This window comes from Cydia fagiglandana, chromosome 11 (assembly GCF_963556715.1).
Source record: "Cydia fagiglandana chromosome 11, ilCydFagi1.1, whole genome shotgun sequence".
NCBI classification, from domain to species: Eukaryota; Metazoa; Arthropoda; class Insecta; order Lepidoptera; family Tortricidae; genus Cydia; species Cydia fagiglandana.
The window spans coordinates 7,796,989-7,820,660 of record NC_085942.1 but is presented as its reverse complement, the minus strand read 5'-3'; the positions used below and the strand labels follow the sequence as shown (position 1 = coordinate 7,820,660).

The 23,672-nt window shown below is 36.9% G+C and overlaps 1 protein-coding gene across 1 annotated transcript in view; it reads right to left on the bottom strand.

Annotated features, from left to right (window-relative positions):
* LOC134668849 (chitooligosaccharidolytic beta-N-acetylglucosaminidase-like) overlaps nt 1-23,672 on the bottom strand; it is a 52,586-nt gene that overhangs the window by 14,044 nt on the left and 14,870 nt on the right. The window contains exons 2-3 of the mRNA XM_063526319.1: nt 14,810-14,895; nt 13,774-13,971 (exon numbers count right to left, since the gene is read on the bottom strand). Of these exons, the coding sequence (XP_063382389.1) occupies nt 13,774-13,971; nt 14,810-14,895 (284 nt within the window). The remainder of the gene's footprint in view (nt 1-13,773; nt 13,972-14,809; nt 14,896-23,672) is intronic.

Below are 23,672 nucleotides of genomic sequence, written 5' to 3'. Positions count from 1 at the left end.
ATTACTTGTTTTCATGTTAAATTTTAATAAGGCAGATATATCAGTTATTGACACCAGGGGCCAGTTTCTGAAAAGCTTGTAACTTGTGATACAAGTGGAAGTCCCTTTTTGACAGCTTTTGTTAGAAAGAGACTTCCACTTATATTACAAGTTACAATCTTTTGAGAAAAGGGCCCTGAGCATCATAATTGCTCTATCTTTTGACAATAATATAATTCTACTTACATATCTGATATATAACAAATGCAATAAGTACCTAAACGACTGAAATATTTCCAAGTAAGTAGGTACCTATGATATGTATGTGGAACGGAAACCAGTTGATAAGTCGCATTTATACTCTGTCAAAACATTTCCGTCAGTAGAAAAGAGCGGCAAATTTAAAAAATGTAGTCGCGAAGAGTTTTAGTCCGAAAAATGTAGTGCGAAGAGTTAGTAAAATTTGAATTCGCGCTTTTTCTACTTACAAACTTGTTTGACCGTCTATAGTTACGATACATTTTACTTCACGCATTAATTCTACATATAAAATAAATGTTCGTTATTTGTAATCCCATAAAATACAGCATGTTAAATGAATGTTGTCACGATCGTAGTAAATCACATTAGTCACCGAGAATCGATAATTCTTTTATATTACAACTCGAGAAAAGAGGCGTTTGAGGTTCCGTCCGTTCAGAAGGGGTATCATGGTCGCATTTTTATCACCTATCATGCGTCACTTTCACACTTACATATTTGTTGGAACGTGACAGGCATGGTGACAAATGATAAAGAGCCGACCATCCTAGCCCTACAGATTGTTCTGGGGTAATTATTTGATTTGGTGTAAATTGCCAGGTCTATGGTAAAAACTGTATGTTTTTGTATGTATTTGTATGTTTTTGTGGGAATAAATGGTTTTATTATTATTATGTGTGTCATTTACATAATCTCGGGACCATGGGGTCCCGGACTTTTGGTAGGCGTGCGTGGGGCCGAAGCCAACACGTAGAGGCCCCTTGTAAATTGACAATTTACTCTAAGTGTGATGTGACACTAACCGACGATTACCCCTGTTTGCGCTATAGTAGTGCACCCAAGGACAAGCCCCGGTTAGTGTAGGACTATTGCAAGAAAAAGGAACAAAAAGAACTGGGCTATTGGGTTGAGATGCTAATGGACTGGTAACTGACTATGGAAGAAACTATGGCACCTGCCTTGATCATATGTTATAAAAACACGAAAAATAGGCAGGTGGTGACTCGCCAACTCACAATATGGGTCCCCGAAAACGGCCGCTCGCACGGAGCGACAAGGGGACAACATCGCGTGAGCGGCTCAGGGTGTGGAGAGGTGTGCACCGCTTTCTACCCAGTGGCTGTAAGCAGCCACTGTGCCAACTCGCGTCTTAGGCATGTTTCACTTCCACCCTGCGAGCATATAGCTCTGACACCCCACTCTGGACGGCCGGTTAAGGCAAGCCAGAGGTGAGAGTCCTGCGGCCCCTGCTCAGTGTTCACTCCAGCCGGCCAATGAAGGCAAGCCGGAGAGAGGGGCCTGACCGACTCTCGGGGGTATGGGACCCAAGGGACGTCACTTCCCATTCAGCTCGCCACAAGCTGCCCTGGGGGCTTATTATTATTATTATTTGTATCTCCGTTACAAACTCTCGGGTTTTTAAGCCCGGTCATTTATAAGGCGTGCGTGGGGATATAGATCCAACACGTAGAGGCCGTTTGGAGAGCTTTGATGTCATGTAGAACGCCTGCTGGAACCCATTCACGGGTGCATAAATAGATACTAAACCTAGTTATTATTATTATTATGGTAAAAACTAAAAAAAACCGGGCAAGTGCGAGTCGGACTCGCGCACGAAGGGTTCCGTACCATAATGCAAAAAAACAAACAAAAAAAAAGCAAAAAAAAAAACGGTCACCCATCCAAGTACTGACCACTCCCGACGTTGCTTAACTTTGGTCAAAAATCACGTTTGTTGTATGGGAGCCCCATTTAAATCTTTATTTTATTCTGTTTTTAGTATTTGTTGTTATAGCGGCAACAGAAATACATCATCTGTGAAAATTTCAACTGTCTAGCTATCACGGTTCGTGAGATACAGCCTGGTGACAGACGGACGGACGGACAGCGAAGTCTTAGTAATAGGGTCCCGTTTTACCCTTTGGGTACGGAACCCTAATAACACGACGGGGCACACCTGACCGTGGGTCGCAATACCGCTAACCCATGGATCATCGGTCGTTCACCGAGCGATCAACAAATTTGCGAGATTTGTAAAATAAATATTGAATTATATGTATAGTGTAAGGTCACTGACTTTGTGTAATAAATCTTTGGCTTGGGTCAAACGGATAGGTATTTCGGTGTTGATTTATCTCTTTTTTTTACATGATGGCATAAAGACAGGGATATTCTGAAACAATATAGGCACTAGGTACATCACACGACATCGCTCGCTTTGCCTGACGTCGTGGCGACATCTGTTACACGATTTCACCATTAAATAGCTCAGGAATATCTCAATTCAAATTTTTCAGTAATTTACTTACCTAATACAATGTAGGTAACATTTTGGGCGATTTTCATCTGAATTTCGGAATTATCCGACATTCGGAATTACCCGAGTACACTTACTCACAGTGATGTGCTTAGGGGTTTCAAGTAATGCGACGAAATAACGCTAGATGGTGTTAACCTCAATTATACATATTAGTGCTGCAGACATTTTGCACTAGATGGCGCTGTTATTAATATTTTGAGTTACAATGTCGTTGAGTTTTCACTTCTGCCGACACTCCCGGAGTGCACTATAGTTTATCAATACCTATTGTAGATTTAGGCACTTGCATGTATTTGTGTAGTGTAAAAACCCACTCACAGATAACTTCGTTTTTTTTAACAAATATGTAAATTTGGAAGTGGATGGATAAGCGTTTGACTTTTTCGTAGGTACCTATAGTATCTATCTACTCGTATTTTCCATCTTGGGTAATTCCCGTATGTATAAGTAGATTAGGTATACGTGTTTAACCGACTAGTTTCTAAAAATCTTATTAAGTATATGTAGAAATTTGAACCCTGTGATTGCTGATTGAAGCTTAGATTTGTTGATAGGATCCATGAGAATTAGAAGACGAGTATTCTCTAACGACGTCGTGGCAGAAGACTCACTCTCTTACAAAACGCGTCTGTCACGACCAGCACAGATATGGCCGCTAGGTGGCGACAGCGCCACGCGAGGCTTATGGCAAACCCCAAAATTGGGGTCGAACGGATGTAGTTTTAGCTACCTGTACCAAAGCGACGAAATCGCGGAGTGAGCCACGTCTGGTCGTGATATTTAGAGTCTATAAAGACCACGACGTCGTGTTTTTATGAAGTCATAACAATAATAACTGAGATTCTAAATTCTAACCGCCTTATTCATAAAACTTTTACAGGCCAGCCGGCGTATTATGGATGGCTTTGTCCATCTCTATCCACGTGATAAAATAACTGACACATTTTAACACCGTGGGATAGAAAGTGACGGACGCCGTTTTATCACGCTGTCACGTAGACAAGAACGACCATAATATCCGTACTGATTTAGTTAAATTTTATTTTATCCCATTCTTACAAATACATAAGTAAAAATGACAGATAAAGGCACATGATTAATAGCTTATTCAATCCAATAATGCGTTTATGAATAACGCCATAAAGGCTAAAGTCTCGAGTATTTACCAACTCAAGATTGTCTGGTATTAAATCGCTAGTTAATCTGACTTTACGACTTTAATTTTCTGCCCATAATTTGTCACTTCGACTTGTAACGTCCGTCATGCGGTATCTTATTTCATGGTATATTTTAATGCAGAGGTTTAAAGGCTATAATGGCTTGGCTATGACTAATGCGAGGTTAGCCGCAGTTGTTTTTGTTTACTGTCTATATTTAGTCGAGTCCTCTTGGATTGCGCCCAGCGCGTGCCCTTTACTAGAATCGATACACAAACGAATCAGTTACAATTCGAAGAAATCTCAGTTGTGTGCATTTAAATGTTATCGGAAAGATAATACATGTCAAAGGCCTCCTTTTATCTAGAGGTTGTTACGATTACGGCTAACTTCATGTAGGATATAGGTAGGTAGTAAATTTCTAGTAAATTTGAGTGCTTATTTTGTCTCACCGTAACAATCAAAATGAAGTTAAGGAATACCAAATGAAATTAAATGACGACAATAATTTGATGGCATTAAACTAGAATATATTGGTTTACCATACTGTATCTAAATACTAGTGTCCGACCGAAGGTTCGGTTTCGGTTTCGGTTTCGGCCAGTTTCGGCCAAAAAATCATGTTTCGGCCGTAGTTTCGGTTTCGGCCAAAAAACGGCCGAACCTTTCGGCCGGGCCGAACTTACGACGTCGTACTTCGTACTATGAAACTAAACATGTGACAAAGATCAAAAGTTGGGGAACAAGTAGGACAACAATATTAATATACCTACTGATTAATGTATACATAAATTAATTGGTTTATTAGAAAACACAATTCCCTAATCAAGGCGCCACTGGACGGTCGATGCAGTCTTAATGTGTATAAATAGTGGACTGGCCAAGTTGAAGAATAGGAACTTTCGTAGGACTAAAAAGGTTTATACCGACAAGTGGTATTGTTGGAATCAGCATGGTCTACTGATGATCAAAATGCATATTAATGAAATATAAAAGAAAAAAAGTTAAAAACTTAGTACTGCCGACTTTGTGACGTCATAAAAACTCATTCCAGCACTTTAAGAAGCGACAACATGCATTTTGATAATCAGTAGACTCCATGCTGATTCCAACAATACCGCTTGTCGGTATAAGCCTTTTCGGTTCTACGAAAATCGTAAATAAGGTAGTTTCTACGAACTGGCCTCTCCTCTAAAAAGCGATTTTATGACATATTTCCCACAATTTTAACAAGTCTTCAAAAGGTTCGGTTTCGGTTTCGGTTTCGGCCGAAACTGGGGCCAATGCCGAACCTTCGGTTTCGGTTTCGGTTTCGGCAAAAAAACATGTTTCGGTCGGACACTACTAAATACATAAACAATTACCTATGTTAAATAACTTAGCTAACTGATACTCAGATGGAACATGTACCTAGTACTGTCAACTGTAAAAATATGAGTGCACTAATCATCTCAAAACTATGTCCCATAGCTCTTATGTCAGCGAAATAAGAACTATGGGACATATTTTTGAATAAGTTGGCTACACCCATATTTTTACAGTTGACTGTACAATGTGTAGTACAAAGAATAGTATACTTAGTAGCATTCTTAAGCGACATTGAATTTATATATTGCATCGTTTACTACACCGGGTGTGGCCTGTACTTAACACGAGCAAATAATTAAAACATAGATTGTACTCCTCAAACGCTGACACTTTTGTTAAACAACTTTTAAAAACGGGGCAAGTGCGAGTCGGACTCGCGCACGAAGGGTTCCGTACCATAATGCAAAAAAAAAGCAAAAAAAAAGCAAAAAAAAGTCACCCATCCAAGTACTGACCACTCCCGACGTAGCTTAACTTTGGTCAAAAAACACGTTTGTTGTATGGGAGCCCCATTTAAATCTTTATTTTATTCTGTTTTTAGTATTTGTTGTTATAGCGGCAACAGAAATACATCATCTGTGAAAATTTCAACTGTCTAGCTATCACGGTTCGTGAGATACAGCCTGGTGACAGACGGACGGACGGACGGACAGCGAAGTCTTAGTAATAGGGTCCCGTTTTACCCTTTGGGTACGGAACCCTAAAAATTATGAAGTATTTAGAATCCCTATTTTTGATACAAAATAAATATTATCTTCAATGGACGCCATCGCCACGCCATTTTATTGTGATTGACCTTGTTTGTCACGCCATAAACATAACAAAATTCGCAATACATTGCGTCTTAGAATAAACTTTAAAGTGTATTAAAATATCAAACCACAAGTTATTTTTAGAAGTCGCTGAATAACTGTTGGTCAGTATGAGGAGTACAGCCTACAGTAAAATTTTTTGCTCATATTACAGGCCACACCCGGTATTGCATCGTTTACTATATATGAATTATCATAAGCAAACAATGATTAATCGTAAGCTAATAAACAAGTATTATTAAACAAATGCTGCGCCGCTGCGCATGTCACCAACTATGTAAATATACACTCTTAATATAAACAATACACACGATCTAATTTATGTTTTACATTATATTATAACAATAACAGTAAATTAATATCATACGTACATTTCTGTTTCTACTAATTGTGACTCTTTTGCTTGTTTGATACTTAACATAGTTCAAGATTTTGAATTCAAACTGATTTTGAACACAGCTAGGACTGTATTAGGTGTTAGGGGTCATTCTCAAAAAATATGTCTACGCCATTGCCGCGACTCATTAGCTCATTACCAAATCTATGAACCGCAGTTAGACAAAACCGCAGACGGGCGTTTTCAGAAATAAATATTGAAAACCTGATTCTTTCACATCGGACGTTTTTGGGCTCATTCTACTCAGAATCGACAGCATTCTCCATCCCACCATTAAAAAAAGATGTCCCAAAATGTCCATTCCATTACGTCACGTTTTAGTACGAAAACATTTTTCACTTGTATGTGTGCGTGACGTAGTGGAATGTACAATTTTCATACAAATTTTTGGGACATTTTATTTTATCATCAGAATTAAATATGCTAGTGATTCTGAGTTGAAAGAACCCAAAAACACCGGGATCTGTGAAAATCGGGTTTTCGATATTTATTTCTGAAAACGCCCAGACATTATCGGAAAATGATGCCGCCTAAACTTTTTAAATTTTATGTGGTTAATAACGATCGAAAATTACTATAAAGACGCATTAATGGTCTCACTGGCTGTTAAATCCACGTTTGATACACTTGGAAGTGTTGTATAAATCATATGCAATTTTACAGCTTATGCATGGTACTGATAATCATAAAGCAGTATCCATGAAATGAGAAATGTGTCGCTGCATTAGGCCATCAGTGATATCGTGTTTACTTCGCAACATCGCGTGACTACAAAATGTGGGATACAGATGCAACATTGTTAAACTGATTTGCTTGATATTTGGCAACAAGTTGCCAGTGATGTCGGCTACCGTTGCATTGTTGACATGTCCAGCAAAATCGCATAACACCGCACAATATTTTACGTCAAGCAAAATTTCGCAAACTCGCTTGAATTTGCTGGACGTCGATGCCGAAATCTGTCGTAGGTGAGCATTTCTCAAAAAGTTTGTACATTTCGATTCTATAAAAATTGATATGCTGGTAAAGTACATTTATTTTTTTGTTACCAGATTTCATAGAAACTTTCTGGGACATTTTAGGAAATATGGTGGAAGTTGTTCAGCTTCATGTACTTTACCAGCATACCAAGTTTTATAGAAATCTAAGAGGTGATCGATTTTTTGAGAAATGCTAAGGTACGATGTTACATGATACGTAGAATCACTTCAAGCAAAGCTAAACTAGTTCACTCTAGAGTCTCTAGACAACACAAGCCGAGCACCTGAACAAGGCAACATAAGTGAAGCTTAAGTATTCAACATACCGCAAGAAATTCTCGACAGACCTACACCGATCAATATCAATTTAATTGCAGTAGATACTATTCTATATTGGCCAGATAGAAAACGAAAGCCTGATATATTTTTCGAGTCAATGGACCTCCTTTTAAAACATATACAAAAAAAGTATAACAAGAGGAATGCCATAATTGGAGGAGATTTTAATGTAAATGTGTTTGATAAATCCATACTCACCAGAAGATTACTTAACTTAATGACTAGTTATAATTATAAACAACATGTTGATAAACCTACCAGAATAACAAAAAATAGTGCTACTTGTATAGATTTGATTTTCGCAAATTTTTCTTGTAAAAACTTAAGCATAAATGTAAATGAGTATGGCTTTTCAGACCACATGGGAGTGTTAATTAATATACCAAACAAAAAAATAAATACACGAAATACATGGATTACATCAAAGAGGCAATTTAGTGACAAAAATATCCTAAGATTTAAAACAGAATTAAACAAAATAAATCTTTGTAACATAATCAATAAAAATAAAAGTATAAATGAAAATTATAACGCATTAAATAAAATACTAACAGATATTCTTAACTCATGTATACCAAAAACTAGTATAAAAATAAAAACAACTACAAAAAAGACCTGGTTAACAAAAGGTATAAAAATATCTTGTAGGCACAAACGACTCTTAAAAGTACTAGCATCTCAAGCCGATAACCACATACTAAATAAAAATTACAAGTTATATGAAAAGTTATTGAAAAACACAGTCACAGCGTCAAAAAAACTTCAAAATATTAAACGTATGTACAAAACAGATAATGTAGTAAAAACAATGTGGCATATAGTTAAAGAACAAACTAACAAACTCACACAAAAGAATATAAATAATATTGAGTTGAACATTAATAACAAACTAACAGGAAATCCTATAGAAGTCACAAACTCGTTTAATAATTTCTTTTCTTCTGTAGGCGCAGTGAGTTGCTACTCTGAGCCTCCGCGAGGGCGACCTGTTATCTCACCATCAGAAAACTCTATGTATCTAAGTCCTGTCACCCAACAAGAAGTTTTTAAAATAATTAAAGATCTAAAAAATAAAAAAAGCTTTGGCCAAGACGAGTTACCACCGTATTTAGTGAAAAAATGTGCTGAGGAGTTAACGCCTCCGCTAACGCTTCTTATTAATCAGTCATTTAATGAGGGCACATTTCCAGATTCGCTTAAGACCGCCGTTATAAAACCTATTCACAAAAAAGGAAACCAAAACGACTGTACAAATTATCGACCCATAGCCCTGCTACCTACTTTTTCAAAAATTTTTGAGTCCGCTATGTCCAAACGATTGTATTCTTTTTGTGAGAAGTTTAAAATATTTAATGAATCTCAAAATGGTTTCAGAAAAGGTCGTTCAACAACGTCAGCCGTGTTCAAGTACATAAACGAAATATTAAACATAATTAACGATAAAAACTATGCTATTGGTGTGCTGCTAGACATGAGCAAAGCTTATGATCGTGTTTTATATGATATTTTATTGCAAAAATTATATGGAGTAGGCATTAGAGGGACAGCCCACAATTGGTTTATTTCATATTTAACAGGTCGCACCCAATTTGTAGAAGTAGAACACCATAATTATATTACAGGTATCATACAAACATTTAAGTCTGAAAAAACTGATATTTCTCGTTCAATTCCTCAAGGTAGCGTTCTCGGATGTATTTTATTCTTAATATATATAAATGATTTACCCAAAACTATAAATTCATTCTGCACTCTTTTCGCTGATGACTTATCTTTAATAATACCTTGCCAAAATGAATCCCATTTAAATAATAGCTTAGATTCAATCCTAATAAAAATTACATCCTGGTTAGATGATCATAATTTAATACTTAACTATGATAAAACAAAACTTATGCAATTTAGACCTTACCAGAAACGTAGCATAAATATAGAGTATTCATTCAAAAACACCACACTAGATTGCGTAGAAGCATTTCCACTACTTGGCATACACATTGATTCGACAATCAATTGGAAAGAGCACATAAATGCAATATCAGTAAAGTTAAGTCGATTCACCTACGCTCTTTACGAGTTAAAAAAATGTACTGATGTAAAAACAGCGTTATGTGCCTACTATGCATATGCACACGCATGGCTACAGTATGGTATAGTCCTATGGGGGAACAGTTCCGATACAACAAAGCTATTTATTCTGCAAAAACGGTGTCTTAGAACTATTGCTAACATAGATATTATGACAAGTTGTAAAGAATACTTCATCAAACACAATATCTTAACTCTACCGTCCATGTACATTTTAGAAGTAATATAAGCACTTTCGTTAAAAACAACATTTCGCTTTTCCCACAGTACTCTCGTCCATCTAACTTACGACCCAATACTAGATTAGCCCGCCCTAACTCCAACATGAAAATGATCCACTCTGGTCCGTTTGCCATGTGTGTCAATATATTTAACAAAATTCCTAAGACAATTCAGGTGGAAACAAATATACATAAATTTAAATTGCAATTAAAGCGTTTTTTAATTAATAAAGCATATTATTGTATACAGGATTTTTTGAGTGAGAATTAGATGTATTAGTTATTTAGAAAAAATACTTAATACCTACTGCTATTAATATTTAATTTGTTTTTTTTTAGTTTATGTTGCTATACCCTTGCAGGGTTCATGTTGAGACTGTATTTATATTATAAGATCCTCTGTACACATGAAACGCAATAAAATATATGAGTATGAGTATGAGTATGAGTACTCATCATCAGCGTGATTACCATACCTACTTGCCGTAATTAAAATGATTAGATCTAACATAGGTACTTACGTCTTAACATTTTCTTCAACACAATGTAGGCAAGTGGTCTAAATAGGAGAGGTGCTAGACTAAGAGTCGGTTGCACCAAACTGTTCGTATCGTTAAAGAGTTCGCTAAATTTTTATGTATGGAAAATTTCATAGTAAAGCGCCGGGGCGCGCCGGCTGACGTTGATCAGTCTGTCAAATGTGGTTGGTGCAACTGGCCCTAATAGTTGGTGTAAAGTGGGGGATAAGTGGCATAAAAGAGGATTAGGGTGCAATTTTCTCCAGCACATTAATTGATGACGAAAACCAGCACCTAATAGTAAATCTCAAAATGTGCAAAAGTGACTCTTTTCAAAATTTATCTCTTTCATGGCGCTTTTCCTACATTTGAGAAGTTCTCAACATTGACAATGTTAGCTACCTAAAAAAATATTATGTACCTATTCTTAAACATCTTAACAAAGTTTTCGTTTCTGATAAAACTGTACCTAACCACAAATTTCCAGCATACGTCAATAGCTGTTTGACAAAGCGTTTTTTTATGAGGTAGGTACCATAACGTCGTCATTTTAACGATACCCATTCCCCAAACTCGCGGTTTTATAGCGAAGAAAAGTAGTATTACAGTGAAAATAGCCCACTTCTATGTCAGAGCCACACTAGTGCCCCTAAAGTGACTATCACTTGTCACCGGCGGCGGCGCACGCGCCGCGGTCGACGGTCCTATCTAAATTCACGAAACATATCGTCATAGCTTCTGACTAATATAACTTGACATGGAGATCAGATGCAGTAACAGTTTATTGTTAGATCGTATTATACTGGACAGAAGGGATACACTAAGTATTCATGTGATGTGAATAAAAACCCAGGAATAACCCACGCAGACGACCAGGAGACACCTGCCCTATTAAATTTATCTACGATTTCGTGTCACATAACTCTTAACGTTTACGGGTTTTATGATTATTTTTATTAGCCTCTTGAACGATGTCCACACGGTTATTGTAGAATTTATTTGATATTAATGAGTGCTTTTGAAATGTTTATTCGGGTTAGTTATTTTTAATTCACAAATACTATAATAGTATTTCAGAATATTTACCTACGGAGAAAGATTTCGTAGATGATGATCTCTTTGATGGGTTATATAGAAATTTCGCGCTTACCTATCGACATCCGAAGTTTAAGCCGCGAACTTGCTAAATCTACGTTACGTTACATAAGTTACATTTACGTTACGTTTGGTTGGGCTCATAATTAGGATAAAAACATAAACAGTATCCCCAAACACAGAAATAACCTATAAAGACATTATACTGGCTGTGGCCTGTAATATGAGCAAAAAAATTAACTGTAAGTATGCTGTACTCCTCATACTGACCAACATTTGTTCAGCGAAATTTAAAAATAACTTGTGGTTTGATTTTTAATACACTTTAAAGTTTATTCCAAGACGCAATGTATTGCGAATTTTGTTATGTTTAAGGCGTGACAAGCAACGTCAATCAAAATGATATGGCGTGGCGATGGCGTCCATTGAAAATAATATTTATTTTGTATGAAAAATAGGGAGTCTAAATACTTCATAATTTTTTAAAGTTGTTGAACAAAAGTGTCACAGTTTGAGGAGTCCAATCTATGTTTTCATTATTTGCTCATGTTACAGGCCACACCCGGTATAGGCTATGGATATGGTCCACAGGAAATATGCACATAAATATGCACATAAATATCCTGAAAAACCCTCTAGTTAGTCGCAAAACAACACCTTTTTACTATAAAATCTATTAGTATTTCGTGAACCATGATGACAACAGCACATAAGACGGGGTTTTTGATATCAGTAAAATTATTTATTGGTATTGCATACATAATATATGTTACACAAGTAACTACACTATTTCCTCTCCGATAACATATCTCTCTCGCAGCTATTATGTAGGTACAAATATTTTAAACTTCGCGTCGGACATAGTATTTATGTTATACTAATTGACCCTCGTCATTCGACGGCGATAAATTTGAGTTAAAGCGAAACATCATAAAGTCAAGTCAAATAGTGAGGAGTATGATTAATGAAAAAATCAAATGTAGGCCAAGCAATAAGAAGTTATAGAAGGAAATGCTAGGAACACAATTTTTGACTCCGTAACTTTGTTTGGACTAGTTAGGAGGTGAACATATCAAAAGTCCCCGGCCGTAGCCCCGGTGCTGGGGGGTAGAGGGGGAAAGAAGGTCTCATTTTTCGGTTTTTCACTTATATCTTGGAAACTTTGCGTCTTAGCGACATGACTACTAAGACAAACCAAAGAACTTTACGTTACATTTATTTTCTCGTAAACTATCAATACATATATATGCATATGTGTTACATTAAAGTACCTACTTACGATTCAATGAAAAGTCGACCTTATGGACAACTGACCATGTTATCTTTAGATAGGAAACTTAATTTATTTTCAAATTAAACCTAATGTAATCAACGCTTAAAAAGAAATCACCGATATAGACATACAAAGATGCAATTTAAAGCAAGCAACCAAAGGATCAGCATTGCCATCCAGCGGGGCAATGCGGCCAGCCTTCTGGGCACCCTACCTACGGACCATGACTTAGGGCAAATTTTTTATTTATAAGTTTTAGTGATTTGTTATAAAGTTGTAAAAATGTTATTAAATAAAATTACTCTAGTGTAATTCTTGGGCAGTTATGTAAAAGTCTGACAACCCTACTGAGTTCTTGTGCGGTGTCGGCATTTACGGACACATTAAGGGCGTCGGTTACTGTTACTTTTTACACTGTGGTACAACTTTGAATTAAATTGCCCATATGTGGTACCAAAGCATTTAAAGCATAGTTTATAAGTCACAGATTATACCTATTTATCAGTCTGTATGATAAGCGCAGGCGTGACCGTCTGGGCCAAGCCGAACCGACCACAGTCCATACAAGCTTACAAGGATTTCTTTTTGTAAATACTGAAACCTAACTCACACATACGAACACGACCCCCTATATCTACAGAGTAAATAGCAGTACTTAAGTTAGACCAAGAAAAGTCTGCAGAGATTTTGACAACACACGCAGTGCAAGTGTTATTACGTTATAATTTCATAGAAGTTTCATGTTTAAAATAACACCGCGTGTGCTGTCCGTCTGCAGACTTTTCTTGGTCTAACTCTATTATGGCAGTGGCCTTCTACAATAAATTAAATTAAGGTGACAGTCCATTTCCAACGACAGCTGCACTACTGTTCATTTTACTATGGAAATTGACAATGACAGCGACGCGTTCAGTACCGCTAGTGCAGCTGCGGTTAGAAATGGAATGTTACCAAATGTCTCTTACCTCAAATAGTTAGGGTGTATCTTCACAGTCTGCATGCTCAGCGCAGCCGTGACCGGCCTAGGCCAGATCCCGCCGAACCGACCACAGAGGGTCCGACACAAGTCGAGGCTCTCGAATAATGTGGTCTCGGAGGCTGTGATGGGCTTGTCTGAGCGTTGGCAGCCTACGTCTGACACGCATTTGTAACCCCATGCTGGCCTGAAGACAAACATGCACAATATATTTAAAAAAAAATTTGGAAGATTCCCACCATTCCAATAAACAAAACTTTTATAAATCTAAAACTAGGTTACGATGTTTCTTTATACATAGGTATTTATTTTTCAACATCGGCGTTAGTTTTGAACGCCTACGGGGAATATAGTATAGGACAAAAAATACCATAGATTTTTGTACGTGACATACATATTCTGTTTAATTTCTCCCCATATTAGTAAGGTAAAAAAAATTTAAATACAACACACACACACATATCGGCTACATGTACTCGTATATACAAAACTACGAAATGCGTCGTGGAGAAAGAAAAGGTGCTATTTCAATTTCGAAATATAAATAAATAATACAATACCTATCGAATATAGGATAGAAAAAACAGACAGTGTCCTATTTAATCGTTCCCTTATGTGATGGATAGACTAGCATAAAACCATGAATCTGCAATTGATTGAGCGAAGTTTTAATTGAAATAATAACAAAGAGATTTATGTGACATGTTACTGATATTGTTGACTTGAGTTGTGCATTTATTAGCATTAATTAAGAGCTGTGGGCCGGTCCAACAATTAGCATGCACTAAATAGGTGAAGGATCCAAATTAACCAAGAATGGTGGGAAGTATTATATTAGTTAACATTATTCTTATTACTAACTCTGTCCTTATTATAGGTATACAGGTATATTACATGTACCACCTATTATCAATTATCATGTCTGGCCTCAATAAATACTTACTTTACAACGAGTTGTGAATAAAAAGCGAATGCTATACTTACAGTTAAATTAGTTAATATATTTATACTTGGATTTAACTTACTCAGGTCCTCCTATATTAACATTGTTCTCACTGCATCTGACCAGTTGCACCAGCAACACTACCAGCGCCCAGTGATTCGGCACCATCTGTGAAATCATCATCATATCGCCTTGATGCAGTGAACAAGCATTAAATGGGTCTCTATTGTTTCCCAAATAGTTTTGTCATAATGTATTGTTTTCCCGAATTTTTCATGTCATAATTGGTTTTCTCAGAAACGTGTAACCTTTTAGGATTGCCATAAAACAAACCTAACCTAACCTATCTATAGAATAACCTTACGAAAATCCTGAAAAGTTAAAAGTTTCAGTTTTATGACTAACGATAATATGACAATACATTATGACTTAAAATTTTATGGGAAACAAAGGAACCCCGAATTAAATATGTGCATACCTATGACCTTTCATCCATCTTTTAATTTTCATACTCTCATAGAGGAGTCCACATTTATTTCATAAAATTATAACGTTAACATCAGGCCTTACCCACATATTTTTAATTAGAACTAGAAGTCAATACAGACCTGTGATTAGACCGCAAGAAATAATATGAATATCATACACTGCAGCGATTTTGTTTTCTTATTTCACAAAACAGCTAAGTATACACGCTAGTCATCATTTCACAAAACAGCTAAGTATAAACGCTAGTCATCATTTCACAAAACAGCTAGGTACACATGTAATGACATCCTTTTTACCTACCTACCATTTAACTGTGGCGGTTGGTAAGAATGTTAGGACTCAGCTACGACTGGTAGAAGGCATGATTGCATGAAGCTGATTTGTATTATGTTAAATATAAAAACAAAGATGTAATATAAACTATTCCCAAAACTCAGGTATCTTTTACAAGAAAATTACCGTGCAACTTTACCAATGACGTGAGATAAGTAGTAGACCTATAACGATGTGGTTATTTATAAGAAATATGTAATAACGGATCTCATTCAAAACACAATGGATATCCTAACCACTATATAAGCACTATGTAACCACATTATCATGGGATATGATTAGCACTGTCGGTTACCACATCACGAAACCGATTTAGAGGCGGATAAAAAGGTGGAGCAGACAGTGCAGTAATTTCAGGTTTTATCTAGGTCCTAGGAGAATTGACGTAATGTTAGATCTTAATAAGTATGCATATGCAAATATGTAGAAGAGACATATTTATGTTTTTAACCGACTTCCAAATCCCAAAGGAGGAGGTTATCAATTCGGTTGTATGTTTTTTTTTTTTATTTATTTTTTCTTTTATTTTATGTTTGTTACTCCATATCTCCGTCATTACTGGACCGATTTTGAAAATTCTTTTTTTGATTGAATGTATATGCATACAGATTGGTCCCGTTTCTGTCAAAACCCAGTTCTGATGATGGGTTCCATGAGGAATCGAGGGAACTCCTCAAATCTTAAAGGCATACATATAGTGATTTTTGGGTTTTTATCATCAAATCAAGCATATACATCCAAAAAAGTGACATTTGATGAAGTGGAACTGCTGATGATGATCAGAACGGAACTCCTCAACGACGCATAGTTCACGGTTGGCGATTTGTCCTCTTCGTTATGTTTGTTAAGCAAGTTCAGTTTTTAAGCTACATTTTTGTCAAGCTCGAGTTCTGATGATGGGATCCATGAGGAATCGAGAGAACTCCTCAAATCTTAAAGGCATGCGTATAGAGATTTTTGTAATTACATCAAAAAATCAAGCATTTTCATTAAAAACTGTCGCATTTGATGAAGTGGAACTGCTGATGATGATCAGAACAGAACTCTTCAACGACGCATAGTTCACGATTCGCGATTTTTCCTCTTCGTTATGTTTGTTAAGCAAGTTAAGTTTTTAATGCACATTTTTGTCAAGCTCGAGTTCTGATGATGGGATCCATAAGGAATCGAGGGAACTCCTCAAATATTAAAGGCATGCGTATAGAGATTTTTGTATTTACATCAGAAAATTAAGCATTTTCATTAAAAACTGTCGCATTTGATGAATTGGAACTGCTGATGATGATCAGAACAGAACTCTTCAACGACGCATAGTTCACGTTTGGCGATTTTTCCTCTTCCTTATGTTTGTTAAGCAAGTTAAGTTTTTAAGCCACATTTTTGTCAAGCTCGAGTTCTGATGATGGGATCCATAAGGAATCGAGGGAACTCCTCAAATATTAAAGGCATACGCATAGATTTTTTTGTATTTAATCATAAAATCAAGCATTTACATTAAAAACTGTCGCATTTGATGAAATGGAACTGCTGATGATGACCAGAATAGAACTCTTCAACAACGCATAGTACACATTTGGTGATTACGAATTTCGATTTTGACTTGGACTGGGTCCTGGACTCGGACCCAGAACCGGACTCATACCCGGATCCGGTTCGGACCCGGACCCGGACCTGGACTCGGACCCGGGCTCGGACCCGGACTCGGACCCGGACTCAGACCCGGACTCGGACCCGGACCTTGACCCGGAAAACCACTATGATACCTTAAATACCTACCATAAAATGTGTAAGTATATAAGTATGATGATGCCAATCTTACTAGCCCCTCCCGCTTAAACCCCCGTACACCGCACCGCATGCGCCGTTAAGTGGGTTAGGTTAGGTTTGAACTACGATCCTCACAGAACCGAACTGCTATCAGAGAAGTGGGGTTTTTCACAGCAAATATGTACAGCTATAGTAGTTAGCATGATCACAATAATCATTGAAATTGATAGACCATACTAAGTATGGACATATCTAAACTGTAAGTAACATACCTACATTCCTATTGTTGTACCCCGATTACTGTAGTTTAAAGGTAATTGGCAAACTCATATAGGTAATCTAAATGGCAGCGTTTCCGTTCGCTTCGTTTTATGTATAAATTACATGGGCGAAATGAGTATGTTCACGACGTCATTTACTGTGACAATGACGCGCCGCGCCGTCACACCTTCACGATTCTCTTCGCTTCCACCCCCGTGAATCCTGTTTAAAGTGTTTAGCAGAGATGCCAAAGCAATGCCAAATAGGTACGTAGAATGCTTATGGTAACAATCAATCAATCAATCAAAATATACTTTATTCATGTAGGCCTAGCAACAAGCTCTTATGAATCGTAATTAATCTTAATCTAATTATCAGAGCAATTTATTGATGTTAATATTATTCCATAATAAAATTGGATTATTATACATGTCAAATTTAACACTAAGAATTTCACAAAAGGATCGTCAAACATTAAAAAAAAAAATTGTATAAAAAAAAATACTAGTCTAGAATTTCTAGAATAAAATCTAAATGTCAAAAAAAAGCATCAACATTCCATTTCTGACCGCAGTGGCACTACTGGTACTGAACGCGTCGGTGGTATTGTCAATTCCCATAGTAAAATGAACAGTAGTGCAGCTGTCGTTGGAAATGGACTGTCACCTTTATGGTAACATTCCATTTCTAACCGCAGCTGCCGTAAGCGTACCCAGCATTTTTTAAAGGGTGGGGCAGAAGTAGGGTTACGTAACCCTTAAATATTTCTAAAAATTTTTAGCTTCTCGTCAAACCACAGACCAGGGTGGGGCAAAGAAAAAGTTCAAAAATTTCTCTATTCACCCCGCGATTTCTGTTGACCCCGTTTTACGGTAAACTAGATTAACATATAATGACAAAATAAAGATTCGTGCGGTTGATAGCGCAAACCCAATGAAGCCGATTTAAACTGCACTTGAAAATGTCTAAACCACATGCAATTATCTAAAAAATAACAACGGGTTGCACTCCTGGAGTGCCGGCAGAAGTGAAAACTCAATGACATTGTAACAGTTTTTCGATCAGGTCACGAGTCCGTCTTACGAAGCGTCTTACGTCTTACGCTCTCGCGAGTTTAACATTTTTTCCCCATCACAAAAAGTGCACAGCGCCTCTAAAGAAGTTTTCACTTCAATAAACCTTAGATAAAAAAGCTTAAAAAAGCTAGAAGGCTTGCTCTGATAACAGTCGTTCTTAATGCAGTCTATATGAATAGGTAGGCGAAGTTCGGTTAAGAATGGACTTTTAACTGTTTTGATTGACACTCATATGCGTACTTATTGTACCGTTTAGCTGATATCCTTAGCTTCTTATATGTACCTAAGGGTACTTATTGTACCGTTTAACTGATAACCTTATAGCTTATCAAATCATAACAGTCAAAAGTAAATTCTTACCGAGCTCCGACTGTAAGGTAAACGTCCTGATGCTCGACGCGGGCCCAGTATATATGTCTTCTTGAAACTTAAGTCATAGTCAATAGAGGTGACACCAAGGAGTCATCTATTGGGCATTAGCATGTCGAGCACTAGTAGGTACGTTTACCTTAGTAAAATTATTCTTTGTGCTAAAAGGGTTGAACACGCGTGTGATAGATTCGGACCAAGAAAAGTCTGCAGCGGATTTGATAGCCCACGAAGTGTTAATTAATACGTCTAATTTCATAGAAGTTTGACGTTTAAAATAACACTGCAGACTTTTCTTGGTCTGACTCTACTTGCAACGCTTTCATGCTGTCACGGCAATTATATCAGTAATTGAGTACGTAATGCGTGTCGTGTCATGTGTGTTGTGTTTATAGCGTGTTTAACGCGACCGGACCTTGTGTTAGCGTTCGAGGAAGGCGATGCGAGGCTTGCTAACCACTAACCAGTGTAACTTTGCACTTCTTAACAAGTACCTACTTATGTGTTACCGTAAGGTCGGGGTACTTTAGCCCTTACAAGTTTACTTCGACCACATGAAAACCCATTGAATGATAAATTCTTAAAAACGCCACTAAACGTTTACACAAAAACAGATTATTAAAATAGATTTTCCTGGATGAACAAAGTATCTTGGGGAGCTAAAGTATCCCGACCTTACGGTATCAAAGAATCGAGTCTTCGGTTCGGTTTATAATAAAAACTAGCTATAACTGTCTTAGATTTTTATAGAAGTTATTTGACTAACATTTCCTTCTAGAGATGAAGGGTTTTGCTACGAAAATATTCTTATACCTGAAACCTGACTTTAACTTTTTTGGCACCCACTTGAGAACAATTTAAAAGGCGACGTCATGACTCACGGCAGAAAACAATCAAGGATTCTTATAAGAGCTCAAGTTTTCACTTAGAACTTAGAACCATGATCGGAGGTCTCACTTATACTGGCTCATTTGCAGTCCATAAGCATTCGGAATGACAGCCCGGAACCTCGCAATTGTGACAGTGGGGCGCCGCCGTTGACGGAACCACCACGCTTCCCTCACGCGATCCGTGTGAGTGACAGTTTGGGGTCTGTCCGGTGAATTATGTAGGGAAGTGTCACCTTTCTTGGTGACGAATATGACATGACACACCTTTTTAAATAGGTAGCAGCAGCGTTCACTAACCATTAGTAGACTTTGTCACACAGGACAAACAGGAACCTAATCGGTTCGCTCTTCACATTTGTACGACCGCAAGTCGGTCGGCTGCTCGCGGACGCGGACGGCTCCGATCGGATTCCATTGCTTCTGCCATACACATAATGTACAGCCACATTAAAAACGCTCCGGCGCGGCCCGACTCCAGCCGGTCGATGAGAATCGTACACAAAAATCATGTATACCTCAGCGAACTGATATAAGTACGTACTAAATATAGTAACAGCACCAGTCATGGGACATTTAAGAGGAAATTTGGAGTATTTATGATATTTCCCTTATACATGTAAATGGTCTACCGCTTAGCGTGTTAAAAGATGAAAGTCCTATCCGTATTTCATGTTTTAGGCGTGTTGTATCAAAGATACTGCAATTAGTTTCCACATATTTAACAAATTAAGACTATGCTTTTTTTCTCCAGTCATGGACACCAAAGTTCCAGTAATGGGCCCCCGGTAATGGACGTGGATCCAGTAATGGGCCCCCTATAATGGACATTGCTCTATCAGTATAAAATATTGAAATGGGGAATAAATTACGGCAAAATAAAACAATTTTTGGTATAAGCTTTTAATGTATTTTTCTTTCCACAGCCAATTATTATTGTATTAGATCCATCGAGACAATTCTAATATACCCTAACACAATTAGTTACTTTAGTTAGGGTTTAATGCGATAAAGTTCCCATGGCCACCTCCTATCTCCATCATCAGATCAGGTCCATGTTATCATAATATTGCATTATCATCCGATTTGCATACTTAATTACGTACTTACACAAAATTTCAACTGAATCGGAAATCGAAAAGTGGCTCAAATTCAGCTACCAAGATTGGACCCACACTAACTACAGGGCAAGTTAAATAAAAGTTTGGAAAAACGATATTAATTTATCTGAAGTCCGAGAATACCTCCTGATTGACATATTTCTTAACTACATTTTATTTCTGTATTGTTTAAACATGAAATTATGGCATAGCAAGCATCATTCTGTCATTTGTCCCATCATAGGAGGTACGCAGTTTTACAGCTCCTATATTGGGATTGGGCCAAATACCACTATTTTTTTACATCTGTGGAGTCACAACATAGTGTGTTGTATACCTTATCTCATGGTAAATGCAATCAACAAAACACATTCTAGTTTTCATCAAGTATTAATTAATTAAAAATTAATAAATTAACTCACCTCTCTTAGCGAAGTTGTTAAGAATTCGTAGTGGTATTTTTTTTCAGTGACATGACAACTTTTAGGTTGACGCCAATTTCTTAAAAAACAACCAAATTTAATAAAACTTCAAACTGAAACAGCTCTAGGACTCTTATTTATGATAATATACAGCCAGTGTTTATAAACTACTTTTAGATACTTATTTTAGAGGAATTATGTTTTTTTGTCCCATTACTGGTTCCACGTCCATTATAGGGTCCACTACTATATATACGTTCACTGGTATACCTACATAATGCATAATGATTTATGAATTATATTATATAGGAGGCAAACGAGCTGACGAATCACCTGATGGTAAGCAACTACCGCTGCCCATGGGCACCTGCAACACTAGAGGGGTTACAAGTGCGTTGCCGGGATTTAAGATGGGAGTACGCTCTTTTCTTGGAGGTTCAAGGTGTTTTCCTACATGGAGAAATACGAGTATGTTCCTAAGTACGAAACCGATCGATTATCGAGATATATACCTAATGAGTATGATTTAAAGACTATTAGAATAAATCTCTTGTCAGACAAACATACATAAAAAATTTTACGAAAATGTTCAGTGTTTTGTAAAGTTGCCCATGCGACCAAATTGTACCGGAAAAACTATTATTCATACGATGATGTAAGTACCATTATCGACACAGTAAATTGGCCATTTGTGGACTTTATTACAACGAAATAAAGTCTACAAATGGATAGTGAAATGTTGATGTAAGTACCTGCCCACGCGCAGGTCAAGACCACCTCTAAATGCGATGACCCGACAGAAAGCAGATACAATCGCAAGAGTGTGGAGCAATGACCTTTTAATGGTTTTCTTTAATTTATGCATAACATAGGCAGGTAACATATAAATTATTATTTTGTCCAAATAAATTGACATAGAAATGTATGTAATTAATAATTCATTTTCAATCATCAATTGAATGATTCTTAATTACATGCTTTAAGATTACTTAGCACTATAATTTTATCGTGGAAAGGCGAGATTACACCAGTGTGCGGCACTGTGCCGCACAAACAAATGCTTTTGCCGCACAGACCCGCACACTGGTGGAATCCTGCCTTAATAATCTAGACTAGATACAATTTACACGTTTAAGTATTAGATAGAACTCCGGTATTATTGCTTATACTATAGGTACATACAATTCTCTCACGCTGTCCTTTTCAAGAGGAAGGGCTAGCGTAAGTTCATCTATCAAACGAATCCCGCGGCGATAGTCTATTGACTTTTTTTCCGCTTCGTAGACGAACTAAAGCTATAAAGTGACGATAGCGCACACAATAGCAAAAGTTGAAATAGTTCAACTCAAGTATTTTACTAGTTTATGATTGTTAGATATCAAGGCCCATATCGCTATACTAGTGCACATAAATTCTAAGGAAAAGCAAATAGGCACGTCACCGAACTTCCATTGAGTTCAAGAACCTCACAATCGATATAAGTACTAATTTGGAAACGTAAACATTTGCACAGTTAATCCTACACAACAAAGCGGAAACAGAGTTAAGCATATTTAAAACGGGACGTAGCTACTTAAGTATGTGGTTCATGACATGCCGATAGTGAATACATTACATGTGCCTAAACGTGGAGCCCTGTTGTTTCTAAATGCTAATTAACGGTAAACCAACAGGTTAATTGCGTAAGTTTCGATACAATGATGTTAAAAACCCACAGATTAAATAATAATGGTCCCAACTGTCTTGGAACAAAACAAAAGTTTGTAATTTCTAATTTATGTTTATTTCGTTTTGGCATACTTACCTATAGAAAATACTTATTTTATTTACAGTATTTACGCTATTGCAGCATCATCTGCGTTAAGGTTTTCTCGTTTATTTATGATTTATTCATTAATTATGATGCATTTGAGCTATAATGTTTGATTCTACATTATGATTATTATACGATATGCCTAGCCCGAGACATATCATATATTATTTCACTTGAAGAAGCCACCTTTTCACGTGATATTCAGAGAGTTGGCCGCAAATAAAAACTTAAAACTCGATGACACCGCTGACAACTTCATTCACTTTTTTCACGTGTCAGTGATAACACGAAAATATTTTCTATAAATATTTTTTTTTGTGTGTAAAGAGTGTATCAAGTTGAGAGTACAGGATTATTGCCCCCCTCTCCACCGACCTGTTATAATGAGTGTCGGAGGATCTTATAACAGCTGATCTGCCGGACGATGA